Source organism: Equus quagga, chromosome 2, assembly GCF_021613505.1.
Source record: "Equus quagga isolate Etosha38 chromosome 2, UCLA_HA_Equagga_1.0, whole genome shotgun sequence".
Taxonomy (NCBI): Eukaryota; Metazoa; Chordata; class Mammalia; order Perissodactyla; family Equidae; genus Equus; species Equus quagga.
In genome coordinates this window covers 135,635,811-135,651,951 of record NC_060268.1, presented here as the reverse complement: position 1 = coordinate 135,651,951, position 16,141 = coordinate 135,635,811, and the positions used below count along the sequence as shown (strand labels likewise).

At 39.0% G+C, this 16,141-nt stretch overlaps 1 protein-coding gene across 1 annotated transcript in view; it reads right to left on the bottom strand.

The window, feature by feature from the left end:
* Positions 1 to 314: 314 nt before the first annotated feature.
* The window catches only part of ANK3 (ankyrin 3), a 333,064-nt gene continuing 317,237 nt past the window's right edge, over positions 315 to 16,141 (bottom strand). Inside the window, exons 42-43 of the mRNA XM_046652926.1 lie at positions 12,716 to 12,793; positions 315 to 1,739 (exon numbers count right to left, since the gene is read on the bottom strand). Coding sequence (XP_046508882.1) covers positions 12,725 to 12,793 — 69 coding nt within the window. The 3' untranslated portion in view covers positions 315 to 1,739; positions 12,716 to 12,724. The remainder of the gene's footprint in view (positions 1,740 to 12,715; positions 12,794 to 16,141) is intronic.

The window sequence follows — 16,141 nt, the reverse complement described above, 5'->3', positions numbered from 1 at the left end:
TCTGGACATGCCGGTTATAACAAACAGCCCCAATTCCCCACTTTCTGGGGGCAGCCAAAGCCAGATATGGGCACAGATCAATCAATCACTTGTCGGTTAGTCTTTAATTCTTGGCTCCTCCACAAAATGCACAGAACTTATTTAAGTTGGGAGTTTGCAGAGAAGAACCGAATGTTAAGGACTCTCTTTAGCGCCCCGAGAGGCAGGGGCACAAATAGGTGTGGGGAGGAGGGCTGATGCCACTGGGGCTCCCCTGACGAGGGGTTAGACAATGACCTTTTGCCAGAGAACACAAAGACACTGTACAGCACATATAGGTGAAGAGTTTAACACAATTTATTTTATGCTTAAATAATCGACTAGGTCATCCAGTGTATGGTTTTTCATACATATGTCATTAGAGCTATGTGTCAATGAATGCTGATTTTATATGAATATAATCAACAAATTAAAGAATTTCACCAAAACCCAAATAAAAATGCCCTTTAAAACACAGCAGCCTTATCAACCTAATATGACACTGCTAGAATGGTTACAAATGATTGGCTTACTGAAAGGTGTCTACATCTTATAGCCAGTACACGATACGGTAATAATTTTACAGCGTGCTGCCATTCTACTAGCTAAGGATTTCGGTTCAGTCCATTTTAAATGCCCCAAATGGGGGCCTCTTATGAGCACCATCCACCTCTAAAGCGCAAGCATTACCCCCTTTTAAGCACTAACAGATAGCACCCCCCCGCCCCCTAAAGCAACTACTGTATAGGTTAATTTTTTTCATTTTTAGGTCATTTCATTGAAAAATTGGCAATAGCAACAAATATTAGATGAAGGGCTTTGTGTTTACAGATAAAATCTTCTGTGTTGCAATATACTGTAGTGTTTGCAAAATTGGAAAAGATTTAATCAAAATAAGGATACACATGCATCAAAATATTAGTATTCTGAAGAAAAGTTTTTTTCACAGAACTACAGAATTCCTCATTTTGGGAATTATTTAAATTTGCAGCAGATTTTAAAGATTTTTTTTTTTTTTAAAATCAAGCTAGCAGTTTTGCATATACAAACATTTTAATTGCTAATATACAAGATCAGTGAAGACCCCCCCCCCCAGAATCCCTCCCTCCTCTTCTAGGGTTGAAGTCACTTGAGACTCCTATTATGTTAAATGCATTTGCAATATTCTGTTTGTGTTCTAAGAGGCAGTGCCTTATCAACATTTATTCTATTTTTCTGTTAGAATTTATACAGTGTTATTATTTACAGCAAAACTATAGATGTTTTAAAAAAGAAACAAATAGTGTTTATACCCTGACAGTTTGGGTCCAAGAAAAATAAGGCGAGCTGTTGTGGATTTAGTAATTTTAGTGTTTCTCCGTGATTTGATCATTCCATCTCCTTCTGTCCCTTCTGGAGGCAGGAATTTCTTCCTTTTGTAAATGACACCAAATTACTTGAGATAAACTGTTAACAGCATGGCTTCTTGTATATACACTGCATTGCTAATTGCACACGCGCCAATCCTGGGAATGAAAGTGAATTTCCATGCTCTGTAAATTGGCTCATGCTAAATTAAAATGTGGGTGGTTTTCTTTTTCTTTTTTTTTCTTTTTGCATAAAAAAATCATGCCATTAATGTGTGGAAGCAGCAAACACACACACCCTTCTCCGTGAATTTTTACTTCCTGCTGACATATCTTCCATGAATTTCTCAATACTGGCAGTAAAAACACATGATCCTGTGGAAAGAGAGACAGTAGGTAGTGAGTTTAGGTGCTTTCTTTCCTTTTTTTCTTTTTTTAAAGAGAACTTGCCGAAGCCTTCCTTGCCATTCAACAGAAAAGCCTCAGAGAATGGGGGCCCTCTACTTCCTTAATAGGGTGGTTTTGATGGAGGCTATCTGCCAGGTGCCTCAGACAGGCCCTGAGGTGTACCTGCAAGCACTTTGAAGGCTGTGACGCTCTCTAGGGGACCCTGTGCCCTCCACAGAACATTGCTTACTGTATTTTGGTTTTAGAGATTGAGTCAGAAAGACGCTCCTCTAGTTCTGTCTCTGATGTTCGGGTCACTCAGGCACTTGGGAAAGCCATTTACAGCTCTTTGGGCTTCAGTCTTATCTGTAAAATGAGGAGGCTGACAGAGGTGCTCTCTGAGATTTCCATCAACATCGGAATATCAGGGGTCTGAGGTTTTCATGGGCACAAAAGGCCAGGGGTAGGAAGTCAGGATAGAGCATCTCAGTCATATCTGTATGTTTTAGAATGTCTCTCACCTTCCGAAATGCAACTAATCTTTCAAAAAGGGAGAACAGGGTCATTACTTCATTACTATGAAACTGCTTTTCCATATGCAAATTAAAATTAAAGAGCATGTTCTATTATTGCAAAGAATATTTTCCCTTCTCCTGCCCTACATCAGTCATAACAGGATAAATTAATTTTATTTGAGCTTTTTTCTGGAGGCTCCACTAAGAGCATCTTGTCTTGCGAGGTAATACCTGCATAAAGTATCAGTGTTTTATAGCCAGTCTTAGCCCAAATAAATCAACATTCTATAGCAAAGGTTTTCATACTTTTGTGCCCAGTATTGTTCTTGGTATAAACTCCTCCATAAAACAAAGTTCTTCCTATATATATTCCTTCCTCCTTGTTCAATGTGAAAAGGTGAGAAACTTGAATGGCTACCCAAGGCATTTCTGTAGGACACAGCCCCTACAAAAAACCTGAGTAGAGTAAGGTGAGAACAATTTTAGGAAAAATCCTGTTCACTCACACTTAAGCAACAGACGGATTTTGCAGGCCTAGGAGAACCTTTAGAATTCTGCTTTTGTTGGGGCCCAAGCATGGTCCTAGTGACCTCGAGGTTGTTTGCTTACCCCCGACAAGTTTCTTTCCCTTTACATGGATCACCCAGGGTATCTTGGCTTATGTAAACACGTTAGTACAGCACTTCCTCTGTCTGACCCACTATGGTTCTGGCTTCCTTTGCTGTATTGAGTGCTACTGACCTCCAGAAACATCGAAGTATCAATTCCTTCTGGGGTGATTTCAACACCTGACCCTCCTCCCATGCCTCTGCAGAGATTCCAAAGAAGGAAAGTGACCCATCTGGGCAGGCCATGGCCGGGCAGGTGGGCAAATCAGAGTAAGAAGATCAGGATTTTCTCACCTCTGTTTTTACCATTTACTCTTAATCTTCCAGGCACTGGGCTTCCGAGATGGCCCTATGATAATGTTACCACAGCTTTCCCTCTGTTTTCTTAGGGAGAATCCTTAGCAATTTTCTCTAGTTGAACCCTCCCCCTTTGTACAGCTTAACTGATAGATAATTTACATACCACACAATTCATCTGTTTGATAATTTTTAGTAAATTTATATAAGATGTGCAATCATCACTACAACCAAGTTGAACTTTTTTGGTTTTGTGTCATATCTTCCAAAAACCAATTCAATTTCTTAGATTAATCTTACAATAAGAAGCAAGGTCTTTCTTTTATCATCTCAATGCAAGTGAACGTTACCGTTCTAGAAATAGTGTTTCTATAATTTTTTTAAATGCTACTAATTATGTGCATTTACATTCAGGTATGATTTTGGGTGACAGTTTAAAAAAAAGTTGGGAGTTAGTTCCCCTCATAAATCTTTCTTGTTCTCTGTCATGCAATCAGAATGTGCTGGCCCCAGCCACACGGGGTGCAGGAAGGTCATTCATTGGACAGAAGACTTTATACTAAGTACAGTGTTCTATGAAAAGCATGAGAGCCTTGGCTGAGTGACTGAATGCCTGTTATAAAATATTGACACTTTCTGTAAACTGTGATGAGAGCGCCATCTGATGGAAAGGTGTGAGGGTAGGAGCCATCAAGATGACATTTCAGAAATAGAAGTTGAGTTGTCTTCCCTTTCTGAGTTTAGATAATGGATCTGAGATAGAAGTATCTGCATTTTAGGAATCTATCTTTGGGTGTTGCATGCCTTCCAAACCCAAAGGTAGTAGAAACCAACTCAGAAAACCAATCATTCCTTTTAGTCATCTCACTATAATTTTTTTTTAATTTTAAGAAACATTTTAAAATATAGAAAAACAGCTATTCAATGGATTTTCAAAAGCGGTTTATATTTCATAGATAAATGTTATACTTTCCACACCACATTTTCAAGTCAGGAGTGTGCTTGAGTTAGAACCAATCTTTCCTTTCTAGGTCTTCATATCAGTGATATTTAGCCCCTAGTGCCTAGCTAAACAAGAAAACCACACAACTTTAGCTTCGTATCTGAAGCTCTCTGCAGTTCAGTCCAACGAACATTTTCAGGCTTAATGTCCACTTCTCCCTACTGAAAGCTACGTTTCACAATCTCCAGTGGTTCTCAAACTTGGGTGTATGTTAGAATTATTTGGGGGACTTAAAAAATCCCAATGTCCAGGCCACATCCCATACCAGTTTATTTAGAATTCTTAGGGGTGGAGGCTACCATCAAAAACTTTTTAAAAACTCCCAAGATGAGGGGGTGGCCCCGTGGCCGAGTGGTTAGGTTTGCGCGCTCTGCAGCAGGCGGCCCAGTGTTTTGTTGGTTCGAATCCTGGGCGCGGACATGGCACTGCTCATCAAACTATGCTGAGGCAGCGTCCCACATGCCACAACTAGAAGGACCCACAACGAAGAATATACAACTATGTACTGGGGGGCTTTCGGGAGAAAAAGGAAAAAATAAAATCTTAAAAAAAAACCCAAAACACTCCCAAGATGATTCCAACATTCAACCAAGTTTAAGAGCCAGTGATATGTTCTACAACAGCGCTTCTCAAAGTTTAATGTGCATATCTGTCACCTAGGGATCTTCAAATGTGGATTGTGATTCAGTAGATGGGGTAAGCCCAGAAATCCTGCCTTCTCTAACAAGACTCCCAGGTGATACTGATACTGCTGGTCCGCAGACCACATGTGACGGGGCTGGAGGATCTAGACCACCTGCCAGTCATCAGCACACTGATTGCCAACTTCCTTTGCTTTGCTCTTGACTGGAAGCCTTTTCTGAGATGCCTTCTCTGTAGCTCACTGAGAACACAGAGAATTCATTACTCTAGTTCTTTTCTTCTCTTCCTAACCATCTCTCTCTTCCCTTCCCGTCCTTTCCCCTCTCCAGTCACAGAAGTCTTGGGGCTAAGAAGAGTTTTTCCTGCCCGTTAATTCTAATTACTTTATGTAATCATAATAAACTACAGTGCAATTTAAAAACAATTCCCAGTTCATGTAGATTTGTTCTTAACTAATACCAATGAGTGAGGCTTTTTTTAGTTTATTCAGTTCTTGTGAGTTGTGATTTAAAAAATATCTGAGTTCTCAGGGCCACTTTAAAAAACAAAAAAAGAAAATACTGATTTATATTTTGGCAGTGAAAGAAAAATATAACCCACTAAAATAATAAAACTTTATAGTTATTATTATTTAATGTTTCTTACGTGCCAGGCACTGTTCTTACGTGGATTAGCTCATTTAATCTTAATAAAAATGAGGTACTTTTATTTCTTCCATTTTATAGATAAGGAAATAGAGCCATAGACCTATAAAACAAGCTCGGGGTTGCACACTTATTACATAGTAGAGCCAGAATTAGAAGTCAGGCCACCTGACTCTAGAACCCTTGTTCTGTACCTTGAAGCTAAGGCTTTTGGTTAATGAGGGATTTTTTTAAAGGATCAGAAAAATAAACACAAAAATACTACATAAAAACATATCTCCTCCAAATGAATTCTGGAAAATATTCTGGAGGGCAGGGTCCTGAATTTGAAGTGAAGCAAATCAGGCCGTAGCTCTGACTTCCTGGGAGAAGATCAGGAGATTTAGGTTAATCCAGACCTGTCACTAGCCACAGCCCCAGGGGTTTTGCTCTCTGTCTCCGTTCATTCCTTAGTAAAGAGGAATGAGAATACCTACTTTACTAATTTCCAGGGCTACTATGAAACAAGTAATAGGAAATAATTGACAGTGTTCTAAAGTGTAAACCTAAAGCGTAAAACATCACATGCAGAGGATTTAGTGACATTGCTGTTCTAACTTCTCCCACTGTTGCATTCTAGCATCCCTGGTGGCTGCTTCTGCTCGTCCACTGGTCTCTTTAATCCAGGATCTTCAAGGTATTATTCTTGGCTCTCTTCCTGCCTCTCTTAATATTAGTACTAATATCTGAACTTACTGAGTGCTTCCTGTCCGCTTGCCAGCCACTATTTAAAGCGATTTACATTCATTAACTCATTTAATTCTAACACCAGCTCTATGAGATATGTTACTCTTATCCCAATAGAGGCAAAGAAGTTAAGGCACAGAACTTGCTTAAGCTCACACAGGTAGTAAACTCCCTGGCTATTCCATCCCTTCAGGCCACTTCACTTCTCACGCATATACCAAAAAGGAGCACACTAAGATCTCTAGCCCAAGCTTCTTTTCCTAATCATCAACAAATATTGAGGGCAATGCAAATTACCATCTACAAAGCCTGCTTCATCACCCAGGCTACCTCAATCCCTAATTTTGTTCTTTTTGGTCTTAGGTTCTATGTTTTTGTTAATGATTTACGTACATGCTAGCAACGCTGATGTTGTCTTTAACTCTGTCTTCCCTCGCTCCCTATATAGAATTGATCTGGTTGTTATGCCTCTAAAATGTTCCTCACGTCTGCCCTCTTCTCTCCATTCTCTCTGCCCCAGTTCAGGCCCTTATCCGTGTCTCATAACTGAGGTCCTTGTGTTCAAACTCTTCTCCACTAACTTCCTCTACTACTACTAGGGTTACCTAAATCACATCTGATCATGTTATTCTCCTGCCACAAAACTTCCAGTGGTACCCCACTGTCTCCAGGATAAAGGCCGAAGTCCTGAGCACAGCACATATGACCCTCTATACTGCCCTGTCTCAAATCCTACTCTTTCTTCAAAAGCCAGTTCAAATATGCACTTCCAAGAAGCTTTGTAAGATCTCCTCTGTTGGAGTTTATTATTACCTCTTCCAGTGGATTCTCCTAGCATTTTCTTTGTATTTTTATTACAGTTACATATATTGATTTGTGTTTCTTATGATTCTGTTTGCTTCTTGAACAGGTAAAGTTATGGTGGGCAGGAGTTCCCTCAAATGAGTAGCAGACACTTAGGATAATGTCTTAAAACATTGTACTCCCCCTACCATCTACACAGTGCATGTCACAAACCTTTGCACATAGTAGCTAAGAAGCAAAGGGGCTCTAAATGGGCACAGTCATTTATTTACAAAAGCTTATATGCCAATCTACACTATATTATAGGAAAGTTTCTCTCATCCACTGATATTAAACTGCATGGACTAAAATATTTTGAGGTAAAACGAAACAAATATGTTAGAGGGTTGAGATTGAATATGTAGGCAATTTTAGATAAGAGGATGTAGAACAGCTTGGAGATCCCTCGGAAGGAAGAGGTCAGAGGCAACCTTTTAAGCTCTATTTTTCTTCAAAATGTTGTTCCTTGGGGCTCAATCCTGAGCCCCTTCTTTGCTCACTGTAACTTTCTCTCTAGGTAATCACATCTATTCTCTGGTCTTGCCTTTCTCTGGTATTCAGTAGTCATCTATTTAGTGATAACTCTCATATTTTTATATGTCCAGCCCCACCCTTTCCTCAGGTCTTCAGACTCATGTATTCAAGATAATACTTAGATGTCTCATAAGCACCTCACACTCAACAAGTGCAAGCCTGAATGCCCGATATTCTTCTTAGAACTCATTCCACCTCTAGGCCTTTCTCTACCATCCAACTGCTTAAGCCAGAAAGCTTGGAGTCATTCTTAAGTGAACCCTTTTTCTCTATCCCACCCCGTAGCTAATCCATCAAATACTGTGGATTTTCCTAAAACTACTGCCTACATCCTAGCCCAGCCATCATTATGGCTTAGTTGGACTACAGCAATAACCGCCTAACTGGGGACCTTCAGTTTATTCTTGTTTCCCCTCCAGTCCATTGTCTACATAGCCAGTGTGCTTAAAAAAAAAAAAAAGACCAAGTCAGGCTCCAGTTTAAAATCCCTCAAAGGCTTCAAATTCTTTTAGGATAAAATCTCAATCCATAATCCTCTGGCCTATGATGATGCATCTCTCTTTTCATCATATGCCTGCCTCACCCACGACCAGCTCACTGGGATCTGGTGCACTGATCTTCTTTCATTTCCTCTAATAGGTTAGGTCTTTTCCCACCTCAAGGCCCTTGCATATGCTGTACCCTTTGCTTGGAGTCCTCTTCTTCTCTTCTCCATTCTTTTTATGATTGGTGCCACCCATGAGTTCTTAGCTTAAATGTCATGACTTCAGAGAGACTTCCCCAGTCTCCAAGTCCAAATCTGTGCCCACATTATTCTTTCACCGGATCTTGGACTTTGTATTTTTAGCGCTTAAATAACATTTGTCCCATCATCTCTTTCCTCCTTGCAGGCTGAGAGATCCAGAAAGGAAGGGACCACGGAGGTTTTGTTCACCAGGGTATATCCAGGCTTTTCACTCCAAGCCAAGTGGAACATCAAATATTTTTTGAAGGAATGAATGAAATGAGTCAGCTTTTTGGCCTTAGATGAATTGTTGCCCCTGGCAAGCATGGGTACTGTTGTCACACTTGGCTTCCCTGTGGCTGTGAGATCCTGAGCATTTCCCCAAAAGAGGTTTGAAATACAGCTGTTCCACCCTCAGTACCTTCCCTTACCACAGCCTCACCAATCAGCCCTCTAGTGGTGTTTCTGAAGGAAACATCTGGAGATTATGGCTACCTTAAAAATGAAGTTTTGCTTTATTTTTAGAAACACCCAAAAGACGATGAGTATTTTTAGTGTGTATTGTATGACGAAATTTATTACAGTTTGCCTTTGTACATGTATTTGATTCAAAATTTGCTTTTACATCTCTAAGAATCATCAAATACTATTGAACTATTAATATGAGTAATAGTTAAGAGCTAGGTTCTGGATAAGTTCAAATTTCATTCTTTTGTTCATCAGCTGTAGGACCTTGGATGAGTCATTTGACGTTTCTAAACTTCAGCTGCCTCATTTATAAAAAAGGGATAGTAGCACTTACTTGACAGCATTGTTGTGGGATTATATGAGGTCGTGTATGTAACGATGTTACCTAGTACCATGCATATAGTAATGATTTGATAGAATATGAGTATTATTCATAAATAATTGTAGAAAGACAGCTTAGTGTAATAGAAAGGGCACTAAGGAGAGTATCAATAATCTTGAGTTCAAGTCCTCATTCTACCAATCACAGCTGTGTGACAGTAGAAATGTCATGTGACCTCCCCAAGTCTTAGTATCCTCATCTGTAAAAAGTGGCAAAGAAAAGTGGCCTGACCTACACGGAGGCTTATTTGAAGGATTAAATAAGACAAAAATGTAAAAGCACTTTATATACTATAAATCACTATATACTATGTGCAAAGCTTTATAAAGCCATTGACTTTTCCTTTACATTAAAAATAGGATCACTGTGACTCAATATTAAAGAAAAGCAGGTGCAGGGTTCAGATAGCTCAAAATTCAGCTGCTTCTAAAATGGGAAATAAAAATTTTGATGTCACCATCTAAGACTCAGTGAATTTTGGCAGCATTCCACTTGCTTAATTGTTCTGTTATTAAAAAAACAAAACGCAGCCAGCAGGGCTATAAAAACTCTCAATATATTTGCAAATTGATTTTTCCAGAGCACACATTCAATGTCCTGGAATTCCAGGCAGTATTCTTGGACTCATTTCCTGAGTTCACTTATGGAAGGTAAATACCACCCTGGAGAGGAAAATGAAGCTTGCCATCAAATCACTGTTCTTTCCATCTGACATATTAAGTTTGCTTTATGCTGAAGTTATTTTCACATTCACATGAATTACTACCCAGGTTTCTCTCTCCTTTGAGTGGTGTAGCAAGTGAGCCAAGGCTCTGACAACTTCTTTACAGGGTGGATTATTTATTATTTTAAAGCCTCTTGTATATTTAGTGACCAAGTCATTTCTATATTAATTCATGCTAAAGGACCCTGGAAGCATAGCACTGTCATATATTTTTTGGTGTCATTTATTCATAGATATCAGGTATATGTTACTCTAGAAAAATGGTTCAGCTGATGTGGGTGACCTTTTTGGTTCTTTCCCACCCGGAGTCTGAGTCTGACTGAACAAGTTGTTAACTTCAAGGGGCATACTAAAGCTGACTGAATTCTCTTCTAGTTTCATTTCATTTATCACTTAGAATTGCTTGAAGAGACTAATTCAAGGCAGCAAACTCATGCTTAGTGTTTTATTATCTGCTATATATATATATATATGTCTTTCACCAGCTTCAGCTCTAAGACATGCATAATAGGTGGAATACATTCTAGATACTGCTACACTGATGTCATCCTTAATTTTCTTATCCCTACCCTTGTCATCCAATAAAAGCAAGTCATGTTGATGTCTCTTGATTCAGCCTACCTCTTACCATCCTCACTGCCTAAGCCAGCATCTGCAATAGTTTAACAGGTATTTTTGCTCATCCATTATTGTCACCTCCAATTCATTCTCTGCCCTGCAGCTAGAGTGAGTGATGCAGAACATAAATTGAATCATGTCTCATCCTCACTAAAAACTTACAGTGGTTACCCACTGCTTTTAGTGTAAAGACCAGAATCCTTATAGAGCGGCTCATGAGGCATGAATATTCTGATCTTTCCTATCTCCAGACACAATGGCAAAACTCTTCTGCCAGCTACAGTGACCTGCTCTCACAGCTCCCACTGTCTTGTTTCTTCCACTTCTGGCCTTTGCAGAATGCTATTCCCCGTGCCTAGAAGGCTACTCCAAACACTGTCACATCTCCCACCATTCCTGCAGCTGGGTCCTGTTCAGCCTTTAAAACTCAGCTCAAGCATCACTTTCTCAAGGAAACCTTCCCTGTCACTTCAGACTCAGGCCAAGTCTCCAACTAACATGGTTGAGTGTGTGGGCTCTGGAGGCAGCCTGTTTGGGTTTGTATCCTATTCCCGCCACTTTTTATTTAGGTGATGTTGGGCAATTGTGGGCCTGTTAAGTGGGGATGATAAGGACACCTATCCAAGAGAGTTGGCTGTGAGGATTAAGTGAAGAGTGATACACTTGGGAGAGTATGTATATTAGATATTATCATTTCCAGAGTGCTCTGCAGTTCTTAGTTTTCTCAATGCTATTAAATACTGATGTGATCAGTTAGTTATGATTGGTTACCATTCAATCTCCAAAACGTAAACTCAGCGAGGGCAAGTACCATGCTTGTGTTGTTTACCAATCATTTCTCAGTGCTTATGCAGAAAGCCTCAGAGGAGAAGTGAAATAAATCTTTGAGTGAATAAAACAAATAATAAGAGGTTTTTTTTGGGCGGGGGGCACTAGGGGAGACTGATTCAGAACTTACTGGCCCACAATTACCTCACATACAAAATTAGAGGCAATGAGACTAGATGATTGTTTAGTTCCTTACCTCAGCACTCCAAATACCAGAATTTTGGTAACTGGGGAACAACAGATGGAAGAAAGTGAAAACTGGACTCTGTTCACTCTTTGTTACTTTGACCAACAGGGCTAAGAGAACTGTTGATGAACAGCCCTAAAGAAATCATCCTGCTTCACCTTACAGAGTTATGGAGAACTTCTCAAAGCTCTAACTGCTTTTTTACCCCAATGGCCTTCCTTTTTTTTTTCTTTTAAAAATTTTATTTATTTATTTATTTTTTTTTGAGGAAGATTAGCCCTGAGCTAACATCTGCCAGCAATCCTCCTCTTTTTTGCTGAGGAAGACTCGCCTTGAGCTAACATCCATGCCCATCTTCCTCTATTTTATATGTGGGACACTTGCCACAGCATGGCTTGATAAGCAGTGCATAGGTCTGCACCCGGGATCCGAACCGACGAACCCTGGGCCACCTAAGCAGAACGTGTGCACTTAACTACTGTGCTATGAGGCCGGTCCCCCAAATAGCCTTTCTAATTGTAGCTATGTAGAAAGCAATAGGACAAAGTAAAATTTAGAAAACAACGTTAAAGGAAAATATCTATGAAGAAAAGTTCAGACAAATTTAAACAGAGCTCACTAAACATTTAACTTAAAAAACAAACAGGAGTACCATTAACTGCAAAGTTAACCATTAACCTCTTATTTTGCTTTGATTTATATAAAATGTAGTAGTATATAGGGATTTCAGTCATTTAATTTAAACTTGGCAACCACTATATTTCAACTGAAATTATAATCTCAGAGGCTGTTCTGCTAAAACGGTGAAAGGATGGATCAACAGAAACCTCAAGAGTACATTTATAAGAATTATTTGTTGCCATCTAGTCTTCCTGTTAGATTATATAATGCTACTGCATTTTATACGGAACCTTTACTCTTAGAGGAGACTCAAAAGTCACTATTTACATTTACTTCTGCAAATGTCATTTACATTTAAATTCTAACTAATTTGTGAAGAGAAAGTTTATGGACTGTGAACTAAAGTTTTAGTGTGTATATGTATGCATACATAAACACAAAAATACTCCAACAACTTCATATTGGATATTCAAAGCTGGAATTCAGTGAAAAAGAGAGGAAGGGGGAAGATCTGAATCACTTATTTGGTGACAATGGAAGTTTCACAGCAAGTTAAGTCCTACTGTTGTTGATATGAGCACACTTATCACCTTGACTGACCGTTTACTGTTATGAGTGGCTCTTCTTTTCCACCTGCCGGATTTCTTTCTTCGTCTTCACCTTATAACCTTCTCCCTGCTTTAAAAGGAATGTACACATTAACATTTCATGGCTAAAGAGTTTTAGTTATAAAGCAGTTCCCATTCTGGTCCCTTGAGGCTGGATTAGGATAAGTGAAACAGTTTAAAGCACTTTGTCACTTCACGTCCAAAAACACACAATCTATTTAGCATAACCATACAGCTTAGTGTCATCAAGGCAAGCTAGAGAGCACCATCAGAATAAATACAACACAACTGTACTTCACAATAATTCAGTAGGTTAGTGATAAATCAAAAAAATGAGCAGCCTGTCCATTTTCTGCAGTAAGCTAGAAGAAATCATCACTAAAGTTCTCAAGGCACTCAAACCCCAATTATAAAAAGTATTAGTAAGTTATAAATTATGCCTTTTTAAGCCAGCAGAATTTTAAGTGATCTGTTATAAGAAGACTGAAATTTCTCAGTAAAGCACTAATCACGAACTAAACACCATGGAAATGCTGTTGATCTGAGGGACTTCTTAATTTTTTTTAACTTGGAGAGTTACTAACACCCTCCTCTTACTCCAGACCAGGCAGGCATCCGTTTTCCATAAAACAAGACCTCTCTTCACTACGCACCAGATCACACTTCTCTGAGAGCAAAGTTGTTGCAGAAATACTCAGCTTTTGCCCTATTTATAATGGAAAACACAGTATCCCTTCCAATTTTCTGATTTAGTCCTTCCGAGAAATTTGCAGTGTATTTTTTTCCTTATGTAAACACAGGCTATTGAAGTTTCTATTTTTAAATTGAAGAGGGTAAAAGATCTGACAAAAGGGAAGAAATGAAAAATAACCAGAGATGTTGTCTCGGGGAGACGGAGATCCACTTGCTGAGCTACACTGAGTGATGAGTTTGGTTCTTTAAATGGCGCGTTGGAAACAGGCTGTTATAAACCCAAAGAGGAGAACCCTTCTCAGGTTAAGATGGGGGAATTCAGGTTTCCTTGTCAAATATACTGGAAAGGGAAAATGTATAGCTTTGATGGAAGGACCTTGAACTGAGCTTTTTGCCATTCTAACGTTTAAACCCCATGCATTTCCTGGAAACCAGTGCACTCCATCTGTGTCTTAGGCAGGACTTGGCTGAAGGTAAGGCACTAGGTGGGAGGTGGGGGCACTGCCCAGGGGTTTGGTGGCGGTGGAGGGTTTATTTATTTTCTCTTGCACACTTGAACTGGCACATTCTGTGAAAACTCTGAAGACAGTAAAATACATAATGTTAAAGAATGTTAGAAAGAAAAGTCTTTTCTTTGACCCTGATCAAATGCACACGATGTCAAAAGCAGCAAATGTTTCAAGCTGCCACACCGCAGATGCCAGCCCGTTAGCAGCGTTTTCTAGAAAGTTCACAAAGCTTTTATCCTCTACTTCTCTTTGGCATTCCCTTTCCATTACCACGTCATCATGTTTTCTCTCTTGTGGGATAACAATTCGTCTTACTACTTTCCGAGTGATCTGTAGGAAGCAATAATGAAAGGTAGAGATTTTTCTGTTTTCTGCTTCAAGAGGTGACACTACAGATAAACAAATGGTAGAAAATCTAAATTCCAAGAGAAGCATGAAATCCCAATGATGATTACTTTTCTGGTGATGAGGTTGCCTTCTTCATCAGTAAATTGTTCTTCTGTGACAGATTCACCAGGAATGTTTTTTGCTTCCTCTCCCTAAAGGATGTGGCATAGAGATTAGCAACATACTAGATGGGCAAATCTCCACACCAACTCTACACACCACACACATGCTCTGTGGAATGTTAGAAAAAGAAGGTATAAATTCTGCTTGCCACTCCAGTGCAAGAGGAAAACGCTGACTCCACTGATGGTTATTTAGCAGTCAATAACATTCAAAGCATTAGATCTCCAGTCTGTACAGGAACGATGGTTAGCAACAAACTCCAAGAAGGAAGAATTTGAAAACACGTAATTACAGAATGCAGTTACACATTGATAAACAAACCACAAGGTTTCATTTGCTGAAAAAAAATTTAGCCAACGACTAGAGCTCTACTTAGATCATCTCACTTTGAGTGCAGTATTTCTTCATTAGTCCTACCAAATCGCTCAATCAGTTTTGAATTACATTTTGTCTAATTTGAATTAAGACAGTACCTTAGTTGGGGCATTAAATTTATCACCCTTTGTTTCATTTAAAAAATCATTTACTAAGGGTAATATATACATTTTTTGAAGCACTATGAGAAAAATTCAGGGTACAGAGAAAATCTTACCTTTTCTTTTTAGACTGAGCCTTTCATAGGTCTTAAATAAGAATATGTTTGATGAAGAACATAGTTTCAGAATACTATCTTCAAGTGAAGAAGTCTTATGTGATAACTGATTAATCTCCACTGCCACAGACAAAACACACACGCACGCACACACACTCAAAAACCAGTACTAAAGGAATTTAATAGTATCTTTTCTTTTGTGACTATCTGATTTAGAAGGGGAAACTGTCAAAGATCTTCCTCTGATGAGTTTTGAAAAATGGAATAAATTCTTAACTCTCCAAGGTGGGCTCATATTTTTCTCCTCATAGGCAGCTTGGTAGATCTACATGGCTCCTTAATATCTCTCTAATTAGCTCTATGATTGTATAATAAGAAAAACCACTCAGAGAGCAAAAATAGGACTGTATTTGCATTACATCACCTTCCTCACTGGTCTTCAACTTTAGGTTAGTGCTGCTTACAGTTTTGGGGAACAAGAACAAACATCTTAAGTGCAGACGTATTCTAGGGACCTATTGACCTGTCAGTCAAACTTCTTGTTGAAAAGGTAACCTGGATAATGTTACAGTGCAGTGTACACTTGTGGGATTTTTTTTTTTTTTTTTTTTTTTTTAGGAAAAATGGCAAATCACAAAGAAGATAGGTGCATTTCTGGGAGTGTCAGGAGTCCAACTCTTTCAGTGTTATGTCATGGAAGAGGAAGTAGCTCTGATACTTTTGTCAGTGCCAGCCAATGGTGAGAACAGTTTATGATTGCTTTACGTCACAACCACTAGAAAAGCAGTTCTGGTTTAAAATGACACAGTAAAGACTGTAACACTACGTTATTTTGCTAACAAAATTCTGTTTTCATTCTTTTTTCTTTTTACAAAGTGACTTTGTATTCTTAGACACTGTGGGCTAACAGGTTGTGACAAGTAGGATGTATGACTCATTTTAACTCACTGTGGTATACAAGTGGGATGAAAATAGAAAAAGATGTTTCTTGCTGCTTATGTTTATTTCACCTCGACTCTTGCTTATAATTAGTTTCAGTTAGCACACTTAGGGAAGGAAATTGGGGAAACAAAGAAGTCTGATGCCTAAAATGCATTAAAATCTGCAACAAGTT